Consider the following 19,701-nt stretch of genomic DNA (forward strand, 5'->3'; position numbering starts at 1 on the left):
CATTTTCACTGCACCAATGTCATATCTCTTGTAATGAGACGCATAACTAAAACATGTTTTTTTTACAGAAACTGTAGTTTCCCACCAAAATAAAAGATCAACTGGTTTCAGTCATTAAGGTACAAGTGTTTCTCTTCCAAGTGCTGCTAAAAATATGCAATTATATGTAAAAAATATTACAAATAATATAAAAAAATTCTTTAAATATTACTGAATTTGAATTGTTCTTCTACATGTTTTAAAAATACATCCATGTATACTCTGCAAAATAAAGTTTGTGATTATTTTCATCTGTTTTGTACAATAATGTTTCCAAAATAAAACTGCTGTTTCACAATTTTGAACATGTGGTAGTTTATTGAAGTTGATTGTCAAGCCATTGCTGCCAGTCATTTGATTTTTAGCCTTGATCCTGTACAGTTTTGATCTAAATGCAAACTATCTAATAGAACATAAAATTGTGTATTTATACATGGTGCACAGTACGACGATGAAACAACGTTGTGTTACGTTGATTCACTTTTTAAAGTCAACACCTCATTCAGCGTCCATGGTCTCCAGATTGACCATAAATCACCCATGATGAAGGTAAGAAGCTTAAACTGCGTCGCGATTACAACGGTGAATCAACGTCACAATATCAATGTTGATCCAATTTGCAAAATCGTAAGGTAATTCAACATTGTTTCAACGTTGAAATGCCGTCTGGGATTAAATTGATTTAATTCTATGTATTTCACGTTTTATATAATTTAGGATTATATCATAATGTAACAATACAAGATTATTTATTTTATGAATAATCCTATTTTATTTTATGTCAAAGGGTTTTTTTCTTATAATCTAAAAGCACTTGTGTTATGCGGTCATTGAGTCATGCGATGATTGGCGTGTGTGTCTTCCCGCCCCTTCTCATTCAAAAAAAAAAAAAAAAAAAAAAATTTGCGACTCTCCACTTCAACACGGTCTGCGCGTGTCAATGGATAAACTCTCCAAACTGTCACGGTAAGATAATTCGATTTCACTTTATATTAGCCGAATTACTGCTGCTGTTGTGTAATTGGATGTACATTAAATATAGGCTATATATATATATATATATATATATATATATATATATATATATATATATATATATATATATATATATATGAAAATACAGTAATGGCAGAATCACTAATGAAACTTAACGAAGCCATGGGATTGAACTGTCTTGCTGAAGGGTTAACGTTAACGTTGTATAAAAAATTAAAATGTTTGCAGTTTTCTTAGCAAACGTAGGATGTTTTATTTATACATTCATTGGGCAGAGGCTTAAAAATAGTTTCAATGCTTTTGAATGTTTCTGCGTGTAACGCAAACGCTCAGGCACATCTGCTTCATAATAGATAAAAAAGTCTATCTTTATGGGCAAACGTGTCGGATGTGCCAGTGGAGAATAAATGGTGTAAATATAAAAGTTTGAAGAGTTAATGTGCTTAATTAGTAAGACTATACAACAATAATTAGAGAACAGATATCAGCTCTGTCTCATTTAGAAGGATGCGTGCTCCGGAGGTCATCTAAAAACATTTCCCGCCTGCCTCACGATGGTCAGCCAGCTCCACTGCGGGAGGGATAAAACAAACAAGACGACTTCATGTGTTTTAAGAACAGTTACTTTATTTGGTCACCGAACGGGCTTTGATAGGGAGTTGCTTCTCCGTTGTGTTGCCAGATCCAGATATTATAAGTGTCTTTTTGGAGAGCATACAATGTATAGATTACAGAATGAAATAAGCAAACTCTGGTCATGAAGAATGCTATGCTATTTAATTCAGTTTTGTAGTTAACCTTTTACAAAAATCCTGATAAAAACATTCATGAGAGCAAGTTCTTATCATCCATATAGCTATGCTTTTTAATGAACGTTATTACAGTAATAAGCATTGTTGCATGAATTATATATTTATCCACACCTAATATGTAGTAAAGTATCAACAAATTGGAATAAACTAAAATAATGTCTGATTTATTAATGTTCCTCCCCCCAAAACAGACAGCACAGAGAGTGTAATGAGTTGCATTTTAGGTGTTAGTCATTTTTAGATGTTAACAAACATCTCCTCGTGAGATGGCATGGCACCATGGCAGATTTATTGTGAAGATGAAAGCCCACAAGAGTGTGGTACGTTAACTTTAACTTAATACCTTTTATCCTGATGTTGTTTGCTAGATATAAAGCTACATTATTTTAAAAAAATATAGTGTTGGCGAACTCTGTCAAGCTGTGCTAACTGGCCTTTTCCTCCTGCAGCGCAGCTGTCAGACCAATAGTACATTTGTGCTCGCGCACAGGTGTTGATATTCAGAAAAGTACATTGCCTGTGCAATGAATAAAAAAACAAATACTCACACATGGGTATTTTTTTCTTTCATTGCCTGAATTATAAGGGCAATTTTTTGGGGGGCATTTGAACAAGATGTGTTTTTGTTTGTTTGTTTGTTTGTTGCAAAGTCGGTGACGTACTTGATAATATCAGCTCTACTATCATCTCTCAGTCCCTCACAGTCACACACACACATACAGTACAATAACATTACATCATTACAACATAACAACGTTAGGGGAATGTCCTTTAATTCTAATCAAGGAAAAGTCATACCTTCCTTGCAAAAAATGACAAAAACTTGCTTTAGCTGTGAGCAGCTTCTTACAGTACTTACAGCTTGGCCCACTGGTTATTTAGTTTGTGAATTTTTAGAAGAGTATTTTAACATTTATTTTACATAAGTTTTACATAATACACATTATTAATCTAATGGGATGGTAAGGAGGGATGGTGGTTTTACTGAGGGGGTGCTTTTTGTAATTTTTTATTAGATCAGGGGAATGCCACCCCCCACCCCCCCCCCCCCCTCAACTCGAGCCCTGGGTATAGTTAAGATTTTAAGAGTATTACTATTCTCACAATTATGATCTATACCATGTTCTGGTACCCATCCCTTCCTACAAGAGAAGCACAGAAGGAGTTGCGTGACAGTATAGCTTACATCTGCATTTTCTAAATACATCTTAAGTGGAAGAATAATTAGTCATTTAAGAAAAACAGTGAAGAAGAATAAGAAAGCAAAATAATGCAATGTTTTGACGGTTATTTGGGGAGGAACTCCATCTTTGATTTGATCAGAATCTCAGCTGAATCTTGAATACTAACTATGATTGTTTTTTGTATGTCTGTGTAGAGAAGATGAACGACTGAAACACTTCCCACATTCAGTGCAGTGATACGGTTTCTCTCCAGTGTGAATCCTCTCGTGTGTTTTCAGACTTGATGACACTCTGAATCTCTTGTCACAGTGTGAACACTTATAAGGTTTCTCTCCAGTGTGGATCCTCTCATGCTGTTTTAAACTGGTCGCTGTAGTAAAAGTCTTTTTACACAAGCACATGTACTCTCTCACACCAGTGTGTGTTTTTTTATGTTGTTTCAAAGATGAAAAACGTGAAAAGCTCTTTCCACACAGATGACATGAATGTGGCTTCTCCTTTGAATGAACCGTCAGGTGTTTCTTCAGATCTGAAGCCCTCAAAAATGTTTTGCCACATTGATCACACGAGTACAGTTTCTCTTCAGTGTGGATCTTCATGTGTCTCTTAAGTTGTGATGATTGTGTGAAACACTTCCCGCACTGCTCACAAGTGTACAGTTTCTCACCAGTGTGAACTCTCATGTGAACATAAAGACTTCTTTTGTATATGAAACTCTTCCCACATTGAATACATATGTACAGTTTATCTCCTGAATGAAATTTCAAATGTTTCAAAAGGATTGCTTTCCGTACAAAACTCTTCCCGCACTGATCACATGTGTACGGTTTCTCTCCAGTGTGGATCCTCTCATGTGCTTTCAAGTATCCAGACTGAGTGAATCTCTTGTCACAGTGTGAACACTTGTGCGGTTTCTCTCCAGTGTGGGTGTTCATGTGTTTCTTAAGGGTTCCTGATTGTGCGAAACTGTTCCCGCACTGATCACATGTGTATGGTTTCTCTCCAGTATGAATTCTCATGTGAAGCACAAAACAAGTTTTTCTTGAAAAACTGTTTCCACACTGAGTGCAGGTGAAAGATTTCTTGGCTTTTTTCTTTAAATCTTTCCGTTTGGTTTGAGTGCAACTCAAAGGATTTTCTCCAGTTCTGACATGATGATTCTCCTCATCTTCACTCAATTCTTGGTTCTCCTCAATTTCTTCAATAAACTCTAAAATAAAAGCACAAACAGTTCATTTGTTAGTAACTTGGAAAAAAAAAACCAAGCAAACAGATATGTTAAAGTAAATAAAAGTCATCCCTGGTGTAACAGACAATTCTATTCAAAATTGTGTTTCATTTGATGCAATTTAATAAATGCTACCTCCCTGAAACTTTTCATGAATGAGGAACATCAATCTTCAAAACGTAATTTCTAAACGTTTCTAAAAGGAGAACTATTAAACAGTTTGGTCAACTACACAATTATTTAACATATATTTTGTTGAAAAAAAGTGTCCATTATTTTTTGGTGCTCCACTATATCATTCAACAGCTCTAAAGATTGTTTCTGTTACAACAAACTAAATCCTAAACTGCGACGGATGTGTTCTTGCGCTGCCCCTTTTATCAAGTCTGCATCTATAAAGAGTCGTTGGGCTTAATTATTTATAAATGACTTATAACTGAATTAACAAAACATTTATAAAATGGTATCATGTCCCTTGTTAATTATTTATAAATGTATATTCATGTTTTGTAAATGATTAGTTCATTGTTAACTAATAACTTATAAGTATTAGTTAATGATTGTTTGTGGTTTGTGCTCCTCATCCTTCTATCTCCTTTTCTCTCGCCTTATCTGTCCAAACCCATAGGTTCCCGCAGGTCCCCGTGGTGAGCGGAAAGAGGCAGTGGGGTTTGAAATCATATTTCGTCTTACTATAAATCAACATACAGTGAGGATTATTAGAGTAGCCAAGTCAAGCTGACTGACGTTATCAAGTAAGCTGCTGTTGCATTTGCAGAATTATCAGACTTTCATCCTACCGTCCCCAAGAGTTTGTGAAGTCCGAACCATCAAGCATGCAAGTCTGAACTCTGCATACTTGGTATTGAAAGACCGTAAATGTCCCTTGAAAACAAGTAACTTCACTCGGTGGCCATCTTTAAAATGCCTCCCACATGCAAGTGCAGATCCTATCATTTTGAATCAGGAAACATAAAATTCTCCATAACTGTTCACCAAGCTTACAATCATATTTCGTATTTGAAATCACCAATGAAATCTTACAACAACTGCCTCATAATTGTTGTTTCTTATGCTCAAATAGCGATAAAAAGGGCTTATTTTTCAGGCTAGAGGAGCAAACGTGCATGCGCAATCATGAGCACGAGTTTGTGAATGCTGCATATTTCTATGGGAACCAGAGCTTTTCTAATGGCAGCTGTGCAGTGATGCAATGACTTTACCAATCAATGATTGGCTCTTTTATTTAGTAGGCTGGGCCTATTCACCACATTTGGCATTGCACTTTCTTCTATTCATAAGTATTAGGAGTGCACAGTCTATTAATTGCTATAAAGTGCACTTTTGTTTCAATCTATAAGAATAATCAGCCTATGTTACAGTTAAAAGTTAAATATATTAATATTAATAAGGTGAAACTGATAGTCTTATGTTTATTTGACAAATTAAAATTGCAAAGCAATTCAGTTTTTACAATATTTAGTAGTGACTTATCAGTGGTGACTGTCAGTTTATGTACATATGGCAGAAATGTACTGAAAAATCAATTAAATATGTAATCAAACTAGGGATGTCAACGATTAATCGATGATCGATTAATTGTCGATAAGAGATGCAATCGATTAAGGCTATCGATGGTCGGTTAACCGATTCAATGTTGGGCTGCGTGCGGCTCATGCGCACTCAACACGTGCGAGCGGCTGTGAGTGACGGTGACGATATATAAAAGCATCATCATTCATTCACAATGTACAAATTAAGCTTTTAATGTGATTTAAACTTTAAAGTACATTAAAATAGAAACAACATAAAAGTTCTTCAACATTAAATGCAATAGAAATGTAGTTACTAATCATTTCATCAGATAACTGTTTTATATCGTGCGCTTTGCAGGGCTGCGGGACACAGTGACAGGACTATTCATTCCTACAACTTGTTAATTCATTCCTACGAATTATTAATGTGGCAATTGTCCATGTTTCATTAATTTTGTTCCCTAAATAACCCATGATTTAAGTGAAATAAGCGAACAAATTAATAAATCGAACGAATTCTTAATTCATGAAATCTTTAATTTCCCTTCCCATGTTTACCACAGTAAGAGATGCGAAAACAGTTATTAAAAGCGAAAGATAATAAAATAAACCTTTTTTTTTTTTTTTTTAAATAGGCTATGCGAAATATATCCGACTTAAATAGGCTAATTAAGATTAACGGATTTAAAACAGAAGTGTGGGCGCACCATAAGTTCACAAAAAAAAAAAGGATGACAACGCATTCTGTTTGTTTGCTTTATTTTACAAGAGCACAAATCTTCTGTTTTTATTGTGAGTGTGCACAAATGAAAGTAAACACTTTTGCGGAAAATATATATATTTTTTAATGTCTCCGCTGTTTCGATCGCCCCGGAGCCTGCTGCACACGTATATTCTAGCGATTCAAAGTTACATCGCAGTCTGTTCATTATCAAAATAAAATGTCAACTAAACATTAAAAGGTTACACTGGTCAGTTTAAATAGACCGTAGTATACCGGTCCTCTCTGCTGTTCCAAGGACGTTTTTGCTCATATGAAGAGGATCATCTTTTCCGTCTATATGCGAATGCGTGTTAAGTACAAGCCTAGTTTACATTATAAATAATAGTTTAACATTCAAATACATTGCGAATATGGAAACATTTCGATTTGTGCGGAATGAGACATGAGCAATAACCTCCAAATAAAACTAGCCAAAGCCGCGCTCGCTCATCCTCGTGTGCACGCATGCACTGTCACGATCTAATGCGCTGTGTGCCGGATTTTTAAAAATCTGACATTTTCTAGGACAGGATCCAGCAGGATCAAATTAATGTGAGCAACTGTGTTTTGGTGCAGCAGCGCCGATGTAGTTCACTTAATGTGCAGCGCAGTCACACGCGCTCCACATTTCGGATAATTTTATACAATAATGTCAGTTGAAAACATTGCAATTGTGCTTTAAAATACAACAACGAGCACCACAAAACCATTTAAAGAGGCGCGTTCAGCGTTCTCCGTGCGGGATTGGAAACTGTCAACAAAGTAAAATGACCTCAAAAGTATGGCGCGCTCTCTTCATTTTATCAAATGATCATAATCGCATCTATTCATTTTATAATCCTGCTACTAGCATTTTATTCAGACTAAAACCTCTTTAATTCAAGTGAGAAAGCGTTTTGTGTGTGTGTGTGGCTTTTGCACATCCTGTCATACCGCTGACTGCGTGCCTGCAATAGACGCATTTTGCAGTATTATGGTTAACGATTAATCGATTAATTGATCGTTAATTTAAACGACGATCGATCATGGAAATAATCGAAATTTGACATCCCTAAATCAAACAGACGATGAACACTATTAACAGTAATTATTATGATGCATTCAAACTTATAGCAAATGTATGTTGTAAGAACACACCACCAAACGCAAACCTTAGCAATAAATAAATAAAAATGTAAATTAAAGTGCTTGCAGGATCCTTTAGCTAAATGTATTATACCTATAAAATGTATTTTATAAAAAGACCATATATAGTAGACCCTACTCTAAAGGTTCACAGTTTAAATTTACAATTGTAACATATAAAGTCTGAACAAAAAATTACATCTGTTTAATATCAATTAAAAAAAAGTGCATCCACGATTTGTAAAGAAAACAAAACAGTTGTAAAACAATAAAAAAAAAACAGATGTTGATCCTTTGCACTTGGATTTCATGGGTTTTTAGGGATTTATATTATTGTTTGAAAGTGTTTTCTTTATTGCAGCTGTGTTATTTTATGAGATAACATGAACAAAGAGTTGTATTTTTCTAACAAAGATTAATAACTTATGTAGCAAATGTAGCTATTGCTCATTGTGAATGTGAATGCATTAACTAAGGTTAAATAATAAGGTCTTATTGTAAAGTGATACCTATGGGTCTTTATAGTTCTTTTGAACTTTAATCTGCTCTGTGTGTGTGTGTTCACCGTGTGTGTGCACTTTGGATGGGTTAAATGCAGAGCACGAATTCTGAGTATGGGTCACCATACTTGACTGAATGTCACTTCACTTCTTTATGTATCAAAATTATTAGCTGTTTATTAGATTATTATTAGATATGAATAAATAAGCCTCTGAAAATATCAGCTCATAAGGTACAAATAAAGGATTATTTTCACAACCTTCTTTGCTCATATTTTCTTAGGGTAACTCGTGAATCATGTTGCAAAACTGACAACAGCGGAAGTAGAAGAATTTATGCAAGAATTTTTACAAAGAGATTTCAAGGCATTCCTTTTCTTTTATTTGACACCTGATGTGTTCAGTTTACTTTGCTTGCTTTATTTTTTATTTTTTTCAAGCAGTATTTTTCCACTGCTATTGCTTTCTTTGGATTTGTTTCTAAGTTCTATTGAATGTTAAGTTTTTTTCTTTGCTCATTCCATATTTTATGCGTAAACAATCATTAAAGATCAATGAAGAATAAACACCAACCTCCTCGATCCTGTTTTATTCTCCAGGTTTCTGGTTCCTCGTGTTTTATTCTTATAGTTTCTGGTTCCTCTTGTTTTATTCTCCAGGTTTCTGGCTCGTGTTTAATTATTGTAGTTTCTGGTTCCTCTTGTTTTATTATCCAGGCTTCTGGTTCCTCGTGTTTTATTCTCAGTGTTTCTGGTTCACTCGTGTTCTCTTCACTCTCCTTTTTAAGAAACTCCATCTTCACAGAAGCAGATCTCAGTTCAGACGATACTCCTCCAGATATTCCTGCTTCAAAAACTTAGGCACGAATGTGAGGATGAGATTATTACACTGACCTGATTCAAAAACTGTACTCAAACACCATTTCTAACAGTTTGTATGAAGCCAGCATCACAACAAAACAAAACCGTGAAACTAAACGTAATGGTGTTTGTCAAACAAACGAATGTGCTTAGCGCCACCCGCTGGACTGGAGAGTGAATCAATGAGAGGAGGGAGTTGAGGAAGGGTGCAGATTTGAAGCAGACGGATCTTCAGTCGCTGTGTCCGAAATGGCATACTTCCCTACTACATAGTAGGCAAAAGTAGTGGTCGAGCAAATGCGTATGTTTGAATGCTGAGTATTCATGTGAAGAAAGAAGTACGCAGTGGTGGATAGTAGGTGTTACAGCACTGAAGTACCTTTTTCAAGCTGTACTTTACTGGAGTAGTTTTATTTTTAGTAACTTTTACCTCACATTCCAAAGCATAAAATCGTACTTCACTACACTTTATAAAGCATATAGTTTTAATATATCACACGAAGAAGCGTTTCTGATTCATGAACGAACTGAGTATTTTCAATGAACCTTTTAAATCGGATCGCAAATCGCACCATTGCAGCTGTTACAGAGTCGACAACTCACTGATTCAAATGAACCGTTTACTATACGATTCCGGTAAGTAAGAACCGGGAGAACTGCGCGCGACTGATGCTGCTAAAAATAAGTTATTCATTTCGAAATTTAGGATTAATTATTATAACTGAAAATCATATTTAAGTCAAAACTGTCAGTTGTTTGTCAACTACATCTGCTGTAAAGATTGATCTATTTAAGCCCATTGAAATGCTTGAATGATGCTGACACACCAATCAGTGTCATGTTTTAGGTAAAATATATTTTTTTTTTTAAATAAAACAGATTAAATAAAACAACTCATGCACGTTTAATTTTCCCCGCTGACATAATGTTAACACTTTTATTAAGATGCTATGCATGCCCTTTATGACGTCTGTTTATCACCAGTATATTTTTTATATTGTTTGGATTAACTAGCTGAGTAGACAGATATGATTATTCATAGCCATACTGGAAATAAGTGATGCTAAGAAGTTTGCTTGTGCTAAGTAGAGGTAATTAAAAAAAAATAAAGTCCAAATATTTTTATTCAACCACCTTGATAGATTACATTTGGGGGAAAAGAAAGCATGTGATGTCCAGAACATGGTTATGTAGAAATTATCAAAGTGGGAAGTGATGCCTTGTGGGGGTATTTGTCCAGGGGTGTTTACAGACTAGGTTTGAGAGGAAACAAAAATCATTATGAAAATATAATTGTAATTTCCTGTTGTGAAGCTAGAATGGTCTTCCGAACTTCAGGCCTTATTCTCATGTCATAACTGTGATGTTCTGCAAAACAACACTTTTTTCTTCCTGGTGAAGATCAGATCAGATCTGTGTTCTCTCAGGTACATCGCAGTCTAAGCTTCACACTGATCATTACTGCATCACTCTCTCCAATGTACTCCAAATCAACAACAAAAATGTATCTTGACTACAGATATTTTGAGCAGTAGGATTATGTAAAATTTGTTCTAATATAAAATGTAATTAAGGAGCCTATATAAAATTGCTAAATCTATCTGTCAGTACTTTTTTACTTAAAGGGATAGTTCCCTCAAAAATGAAATATAACTCACCCTTCATGTCGTTCCCAAACTCGTAAGACCTCCGTTCATCTTCAGATTTAATCCAAGAGCTTTCTGTTTGGTCCAAAAATAACAATGCTGAATAAAGTCAACATTTTTGTTATTTTTGGACCAAAATGTATTTTCGATGCTTCAAAAAATTCTAACTGACCCTCTGATGTCACATGGACTACTTTGAAGATGTTTTTATTACCTTTCTGGACATAAACAGTATACAGTAACCCTTAAATACATTAAAAAAATCAAGTACTTTTGCATTTTCACTCGAGTAGAATTGAAAAAGGAGTACTATTACTTTTACTGGAGTAATATTTTATTATACATATCTGTACTTTCACTCAAGCACTTGATTTGTGTACTTCATCCACCACTGCCCGCATGTGTTCAGGGTTGTGTGGATCAGGGTCTTCATCATGGTCTTCCTCATCCTCTCTGTCCTCTCAGACAAGGACTCGATGTCCCTCTCTCATCATGATCAGATTCAGCCTGACTGCAGCAGTGAAGTACCTGATGGACGGATGTGGGTTCACTGTCTGTAAACATTCAAAAACAGAACAATGATTGAATTAAGTTTTGTGTTGTGGACTTGTATTTATTTGTTGTGATGGTTATTTTTATTTTTACTCATTTATTCATGTCTCCTGTTGTTGTCAGTAAATAAAATATAGCGTAATTGTTTAGTTAACACATGCATTCATTCATTACTTGACTGAATATTTAGATGTATTCATCTTGGCTGCATTTGTCTAGTTTGAAGTCATGCATAGCTGAGGCATAAGAAAAAAAAAAAAACTATTTACAATTTGCTTGTTTGACTAAATCATCTCCAGAGGAAACCTGTTACTGATGCTATGAGGTGTTTGTGTACCTGTCATTCTTATTTACTTTTTATTATATTGTTATTACTGCAGAACGAATAATTGCATACAATCTCAGGGACAGATGGTAGTATCTTTAACAATAAACAATCATAATGACAAGAGAAAACATAACTGTAATGGGTTTGCATACAGTACATCATAATACGAAATTATAAACAGAGGAAAAAAGGATTAAATCACTTTAAATAATCAATATTTATATAACCAAAATGCATTTAAAAAAATACATTTGTTGCTGTTGCTTTTTGTTATTATAAGCCTCAGGGATGAAACGAGAGAAATTAATCAAGAAAAAGAGGATAACAGCAGATTTAAGACAATTTTGTGTGTAGATTAAATATTCATGAGATAACGATTTTGGGCTTTCCTAATACAAAATAATTAATTTTAGGATTAAATTGTGGGTCATTTCAGTTGGGTTAAATATATAAAAACTTAAATCCACACAAAATGTATTTGTTATACTACAATCACTATATAAAAGCTGTGTCTTCAACAAGACCAAAACATCAGCAAATAGCATTAACATCAAAATATCAAGAGACAGTAGATATTAAACCTGTCGCAGTCATATCTTTGAAGTTGTTGCACATGTTGTAACGTCATACGTCACATGATAACGTAAACATGGCGGATCACGTTCATACTCAAATTTGGCTGTAGAGTACGTACTATTTTAGCGCTCGTTAAATAAGAATTTGTTGAAATGAAGTACCTTCTCATTGAGTATGTAATTTCGGACGCAGACGTACTCAAGATTTGAAGCTTTTTTGAAGATCCCGCCTCGCGGCGATGACGTCATCACCAGAGCGCGCTCTCTAGTCAGCGTGAGTCTCCTGAGGAGAGGTAAACAGTTCACAGTATTTCACATATTATTTAAACAATTGTAAAATACACTTTACACAGCATGTTTATGCAACAGTATACGAGTCGTTCCCGACTTTTTTTTAATCGTGCACAGTGCTGCTTATGCGTTTGCTAACTTAAAGAAACATAAGAGGAAAACGTGTTCTTGTTTGTCAATGATTGTGTCAATGATTGTTTCGATGTCTGGAGTGATGTTGCTGTTACTGATGTCTCAAGATCTGGGAGAGGAATGAATGTTACCCGTTATCAAGATATGTTAATGAGATTTTATTAATAACGTTATTTCTCTGTCGTTTATCTTTGGCAGATCAAACTTGTTATAGTCACTTTACATGATTATAATTACTTACAAACCCTGATAAATACATCATATTTAGCTTATCTAATGAGCTTCGTGGGACATTTTAAATCAATACATGGATATGAACAGATTTCTTTTATATACTATAAATCTGTTCATGTATTGATCTGAATTGTCTCATGTGGTTATGAAATGCTTATATTGTTTGAATTACCGCAAGAGTTTACAGTATTACTGAGTGAGCATTTTAAACTAATGTGCTCTTTGTATCTTTTAATATAGTAATATAATGATCTACAAAGAAGCAATACTTTTTTTTATGTAGGCTTTTGTCTCTTCACCCACACACACACATATATTTATATGCATGCATGCGTGTAAGTAACTGACTATAACATTATTTATAGATTTGCTTTATTTATTGTTGATTTTGGCAAATCTGCTTCTTTCCCTTAGACATTCATGGCCATTGAAGCTCCTCCAATGACAATTACACATTTAGTAATTTAGCAATAAATGCTAAAGTGAAGACGAGCATTAAATCATCAGGAAGATCTGAAATCTGTAAAGACTGAGTTTATTAAAGAGGACAGAGAGAAGATGAGAGATCCAGAACCCGGCAGAATCAAACACACTGAAGATACTCAAGAAGAAACAGGTTTGTGGTATTATTCATTCTTCATTTCTGTTAGATATTAGTGTAGCTGATCAATCATATTTAATCTATTTCCCTACAGAAATATGGGATTTGTCTATGTTTTAAAAATTATAATTCAAAGATCAATGTACTTCCTTCATGTAATGTTATAGAGGTGTAGCCTGACTACACAGAGCCCTTGTTAACTGCTCTGTGTGAAATCACACACCTGGTGGAATTTACCGCTGATTAGAGAACCGGCTTTACTGACGAGATGCATATTAATTATCGCACAATATTTATCCCGCACCCCTACTGTGGAGAATATTCCCAGCATTTGTCTACTGAAGCCCGAACAAGAAGAGTGTTTGTTAAACATTTTGAATGAAGGTGTTGTTTCGGCCCTACTCCTGACAGGTTTTGGGAAAAGTTTAATTTATCAACTGTTACCGATCGTCCGCGAGAAACTAGGGAGGTCAAAGTCCACAAGGCGATAATTGTGATTGTGTCCCTCTTGGTCGCTCGATAGTTTTTTCCGCAGCATACCTGTGTTTACAGTGGCTGAGGTGGCGAATAATACACATCATAACCAAACGTTATGTGATTGGCTAATGGGTACACCAATGATTTTAAACTTCAGTCAGGCGCCACTCCACAAGAAAGTAAATGCTTGTCAGTTATGCCCTTCCAGAGTCTGTCTACGAAGCACAGCGAAGTAGCAGAGTTTGGTATTATAAGTGTATAATTAAAAAAAATACTATAATAACCAACATTTTATATATCATTGTCAATTATTATTTTAGATTTTTACATCAAGGTTCATCGGGGTTTCTGAGTGTTACTGAAAATTTATCATTTTTACTTTTATTTTAGAGTTGATTGAAGAAGATGAAGAAAATGAAGAATTCAGCGAAACCGAAAAGAATAATCATGTCAAAAATGGAGAACAACATTTGAGTTGCTCTCAAACCAAACAGAGAGATTTAATGAAAAGAAAAGCCAAGAAATCTTTCACCTGCACTCAGTGTGGAAAGAGTTTCTCATTCAAACATCATCTTCTGCTTCACGTGAGAGTTCACACTGGAGAGAAACCATTCACTTGTGATCAATGTGGGAAGAGTTTCACACGTTCAGAAAACCTTAAGGATCACATGAACATCCACACTGGAGAGAAACCTCACAAGTGTTCACACTGTGACAAGAGATTCAGTCGGTCAGGAGACATGAACAGACACAAGGTAGTCCACACAGGAGAGAAACTGCACATATGTGATCAGTGCGGGAAGAGTTTTGCACTAAAACAACAATTTAAGGCACATGTGAGAGTTCATACTGGAGAGAAACCGTACAAGTGTTTATACTGTAACAAGAGATTCAGTCAGTCGGGAAACCTGAAGACACACAAGAGGATCCACACTGGAGAGAAACCGTATCACTGCACTGAATGTGGGAAGTGTTTCAATCATTCAGTTTCTTTACACAGTCATACAAAAAACAATCACAGCAAGTAGATCATCTTCAGATCAAGCACTTTCAGATCTGATGCAGCGTACTCAACCGATGAGACACAATAATGCATCGAGCAGTGAAATATCATCTGGATGAATTCAAAAGCAGCAGATTCAACTGTGAGATTCAGATCAACTCAAAGATGGTGTTCCTCCCCAAAGAACAATGTCACAGATTAATTATTTTTCTTCAATGTGCTTGCTTATGCGTTTTATATTATGTTCAGTTGCCTTATAATGCAAGTGTTCTGTACCAGCAAAGCTTTCAACACAACTGACCAATCGATAAGGCCCGCCCAATCAGTGTGAAAACTTTGTTCCTATATTTTTTTTAAATGTATAAATTCTGGCACAGAATGGAGAGAATGTTTTGAAACATTTTGCTCAGTTTTGTTTGGGTTTAGAAAATAGAATAAAATAAATTCCATTGCCTATCCTCTCAGGATACCTGGAATCACTGTAACAAGTATCCCAGGAACATCGTTTTCCCATGTTTCCATCTACAGATGTCTGAGTTCTGCTCCCTGTGCAACTGATACTCGACTGCCATTGGCTCTTCTGCGCTCAAGGGAAGGGGTTTACCTGAATAATGGTAATTGCCAAAGTCATTAATTTGTGTCGGTGTACTGGGACTAAAATAAGTCTAACAAATTAATAAATTCAATCTGTGATCCGTTTATTTTAACCCTCCCTCAGTCATGTCATGGCCAAAGTTATTTTTCAGCACAGTATTTAAATTATGATAAATATGATAGTTTGAACCACATACTGAAGCAGTCACATGATTTTCAGGCGAATAAAGCTTTGCATATCAAAGATCATGTGCTTTTCTCAAAACGAATCAAGTTCTGATACAGTGCTTCAATATGAAATGTGTTGTTTTTTTGATACAAGCTTCGTAACATCTCTAGTGAGCTGTAGCTGATTTTTCATGAAGACAAGAAGATTTTTTTCTAAGTTCTTGTTCAGGAAACGGAAGAAGAGGCTGTAACTTCTGTTTTTGAAATAAATAGTTGTTCTTCATTTATGATGTATTTAGAAAACTAGGGTTAGTAATGCTTGTTCTCTGTAGATGTTTGTTTCTACATTTTCTGTTGATAGATAGTTTGGTTTAGTTAACTTTAGTTAGTGGGAGTTTTTGTTTTGTTTAGTTTTTATTTAAGCATCTCTCTCGCTGCTTCCTCTCCTCCAATCTGCTCCCGTCCATTATTCATTGATTGTATATATTATATTTACTACTTCATCCCCTTTAACCTTTTCTTTCAATACTTTTATCTCCCTTTCTCCTCTCCTCTCAGCTGCAAGGGCATGCCTGCTTGAAGTTGGCTCCTCAACAGTCTGGTCCAGAGGGCTTTTTGGTGGACTATTTCATTCAGCCATCTATTCTGCATAGCTCTGGGCCCAGTTCCCCGATAAGAAGACTCGAAAGATATATCTTACCAAAGTTGTTTATGTTCCTAAGTGTGTTCCCAGAAGTGTCCCTTAGGATGCTTCTTAACACGCTGCCTCTTACGTTCCACTTACTGGACACCACCATGCTTACTCATTTATAGATCTTAGCCATTTATACCCAAATTGTTTGCCAGATTGTAATTATCAAAAGTGATTGCCAATTTAAACGCTTTAATGACATTACCAAATAGCCTAGGCTAATTACCACCATTTTAGTTCTGATACCACATAAAATCGACTTCATAAATAGGCCTGTATCAATTGCGAACATATTTTATTATTAGTCTTAAAATATCCATAACATAAAATCATTGTTGTAATACCATAGTTTGACTTGTACTGCGTTGCACTGATTTCTAAAGACTGCTGCACAGTGATGACAATTAGCATCTTGAGCTCAAACAATGCTAAGCGAGAGCTTACGAATGGTCCAGACCAACCTTACGAAAGTGTGACTTACAGAAGATTATACTTTGCATACGAACGTGTCGGGAATCGTGTCATAACATTAAGAGAGAGGTTAAGGAATAGGTTAAGAACTACTTAGCGATGGGAACCGGGTCCTGGGACCTTTTCTTTGCTTTACTCCAATACTCTTGGTCCTATATCTCCTACTTTTTTAACATTTTTGTTTAGGACATTATCCTTCCATCTCTGTCTCTCATTTTCTAACTTTGCTTTTTTGGGTCACTGTTAATTCTTTCTCTCCTTCTTTTTTATGCTCCTCCATTGACAGTTTTGTCTGCCTACATTACAGATAAAAACAATACTTTTTATTAAAGTTATTATTTGGCATTTGTGTATATTAAGATATTTTGAGGCAATCAACGTGTACTTAAATCATAATATGTTATGTAGTTGTTATACAACACATATTGGTGACTGTAGAAAGCAAAAGCCGAATCCCAGACATTTTGGTATATTTTGAAATCCGGGGAAAGAGGATGTAGGATCCACCTATTAAAAAATATGTTTTGTGTCGATTACATTAACTGCACAAAAAACATGTGCTGATCATGCAAGAGGACACTAGAATCAACTCAGTTCGTTGTTGATTCAGCGTCCATCTTAATTCAGTTCAAATAGTTTCTGTCTGCAGTCAAGTCAACAATCCTACCAGAAATTTAGTGTCCCAACTAAGCAAGACAAATGGTGACAGTGGCAAAGGAACCAAAATCCATCAGTGACAGAAATGGAGAGGAAAAAAACACTTGTGAGAGATCATCGTATAATTCATATCATGAAACAAAATGATATACAAGAATAAAGCTTTTTTTAAATTGTTATTTGCGGGAAGAACTGAATCTTTGAGTTAATCTAAATCTCACAGTTGAATCTGTTGGTTTTGAAGATGAGCTTTATTCACTGTGAAAACTAGATAATGTTTCTTCATCCATGTCACTTGTAATGTTCTGGTTAGGACAGATTTATCAAGACGATATGTTAATGCTTGATTCATTATTGTGTCTCATTTGCTGAGGATGCTGCATCCGATCTGAAAGTGCTGGATCTGAAGATGATCTGTGACAGTGTTTTGTATGACTGTGTAGAGAAAATGAACGACTGAAACGCTTCCCGCATGCAGTGCAGTGATACGGTTTCTCTCCAGTGTGGATCCTTTCATGTCTTTTCAGGCTCCTGGCACACTGAATCTCTTGTCACAGTGTGAACACTTGTAAGGTTTCTCTCCAGTGTGGATCCTCTCATGTGTTTTCAGGTTTGCTGACCGACTGAATCTCTTGTCACAGTGTGAACACTTGTAAGTTTTTCTCCAGTGTGAATCCTTTGGTGCAGTTTTAAACGGTCCGCTGAAATAAAAGTCTTTTCACACCCATAGCACACATGGTCTCTCACACCAGAGTGAATTTTCTGATGATTTTTGTGAATTTTTTTAAACATGAAAAACTCTTTCCACACAAATCACATGAATATGGCTTCTCCTGTGTATGAACTCTCATGTGTTTCTTCAGGTACCAAGCCCACAAAAATGTTTTTCTGCATTGATCACATGTGTTACAGTTTCTCTCTAGTGTGGATGTTCATGTGTCTCTTAAGGTTTGCTGATTGTGTGAAACCCTTCCCACATTGATTCACATGGGTACGGTTTATCTCCAGTATGAACTCGTTTTATGCCCCTGTAAGATGTGCTTTTATTGTGAAGCTCTTCCCACACTGGTCACAAGTGAATGGCTTTTCTCCGGTATGAACTCTCATGTGCTCTGTAAGATGTGCTTTTATTGTGAAACTCTTCCCGCACTGACCACATGTGTACGGTTTCTCTCCAGTGTGGATCCTCTTGTGTATATTCAGGTATCCTGACTGACTGAATCTCTTGTCACAGTGTGAACACTTGTATGGCTTCTCTCCAGTGTGGATGTACATGTGTAACTTAAGGCTTGATGATTGTGTGAAGCTCTTTCCACACAGATCACATGTGTATGGTTTCTCTCCAGTGTGAACACTCATATGAAGATCACATTTAGATTCCTTGAGAAACTCTTTCCACACTGAGAGCAGGTGAAAGATTTCTTGACTCTACTCTTACTGAATTCTTTCTGTTTGGTTTGAGAGCAACTCAAAGGATTTTCTCCAGGTTTAGCATGATTTTTCTCTTCAGTTTCACTCGGTTCTTCTTTCACTTTATTTTCTTCAATGAACTCTGAAATAAAAGTAAAACTGGTTCATTTTCAGTAACCCTGACGAACCCGGATGTAAAGTAGACCATTGATGTCCCAAATTTAGTTCATTTGATGCATGTTTTTTTTTATATGTCGCTGAACTCTCCATGAAATTGGTTACATTGATCTTATAATTAATATTACTTTTAAAGCATTATAGGCACAAATCTGACTATTAAATATGTGTGATCAACTACACAATTATCTAACAAAGTTATTGAAAAAAAATCTAAATTAGCTTGAAGCTTTATAACCATCAGCATTATTAATGAGTTCAAGAATAAACACCAACCTGTGTGTTCTTCAGTCTCTTCAATCGGTTTCATTCTGCAGGGTTTGTGGGAGGAGCTTCAGGGAACGTGAATTTCTTTCTAGAAGAAAATTTGCCAAAATCAACAATTCAAACCAACTTTAACATTTAAGAAGCCTTACAAATACAAAGTGTATTATGTTTACATACACAAATCATTTAAAAACACATTTGTAGTAGCTTCCTAGTGACAAGTATATATATATTTTTTTTTACAGGAAATATTTTTTTTAAATACCTCCTCTTATACAAATACAATAAAGCACACGATTTCCTATTTTTCTTTTATACATTTATACAGTATTCAATTAGGGGGGAAAATGCTGTGGTCCCATTTTCTATATGTTGGGAATGTGTA

At 35.4% G+C, this 19,701-nt stretch overlaps 2 protein-coding genes across 2 annotated transcripts; one reads left to right on the forward strand and one right to left on the reverse strand.

Annotated features, from left to right (window-relative positions):
- Positions 1-2,906: 2,906 nt before the first annotated feature.
- LOC113100042 (gastrula zinc finger protein XlCGF8.2DB-like) lies at positions 2,907-8,810 on the reverse strand (the record flags this gene model as incomplete). Its single annotated transcript, XM_026264912.1, has 2 exons — positions 2,907-4,241; positions 8,756-8,810. Coding segments are annotated over 2 exons (1,104 nt in total), but the record flags the coding sequence as incomplete, so codon positions are not given.
- Positions 8,811-12,216: 3,406 nt separating this feature from the next.
- LOC113100040 (gastrula zinc finger protein XlCGF7.1-like) lies at positions 12,217-16,187 on the forward strand. The gene is made up of 3 exons (XM_026264911.1): positions 12,217-12,436; positions 13,215-13,416; positions 14,269-16,187. Exons 2-3 carry the CDS (start codon positions 13,359-13,361, stop codon positions 14,904-14,906), a joined length of 696 nt encoding a protein of 231 aa, XP_026120696.1. The 5' UTR covers positions 12,217-12,436; positions 13,215-13,358; the 3' UTR covers positions 14,907-16,187.
- The last annotated feature ends 3,514 nt before the right edge of the window (positions 16,188-19,701 follow it).

This window comes from Carassius auratus, unplaced genomic scaffold, assembly GCF_003368295.1.
Source record: "Carassius auratus strain Wakin unplaced genomic scaffold, ASM336829v1 scaf_tig00217128, whole genome shotgun sequence".
Lineage (NCBI taxonomy): Eukaryota > Metazoa > Chordata > Actinopteri > Cypriniformes > Cyprinidae > Carassius > Carassius auratus.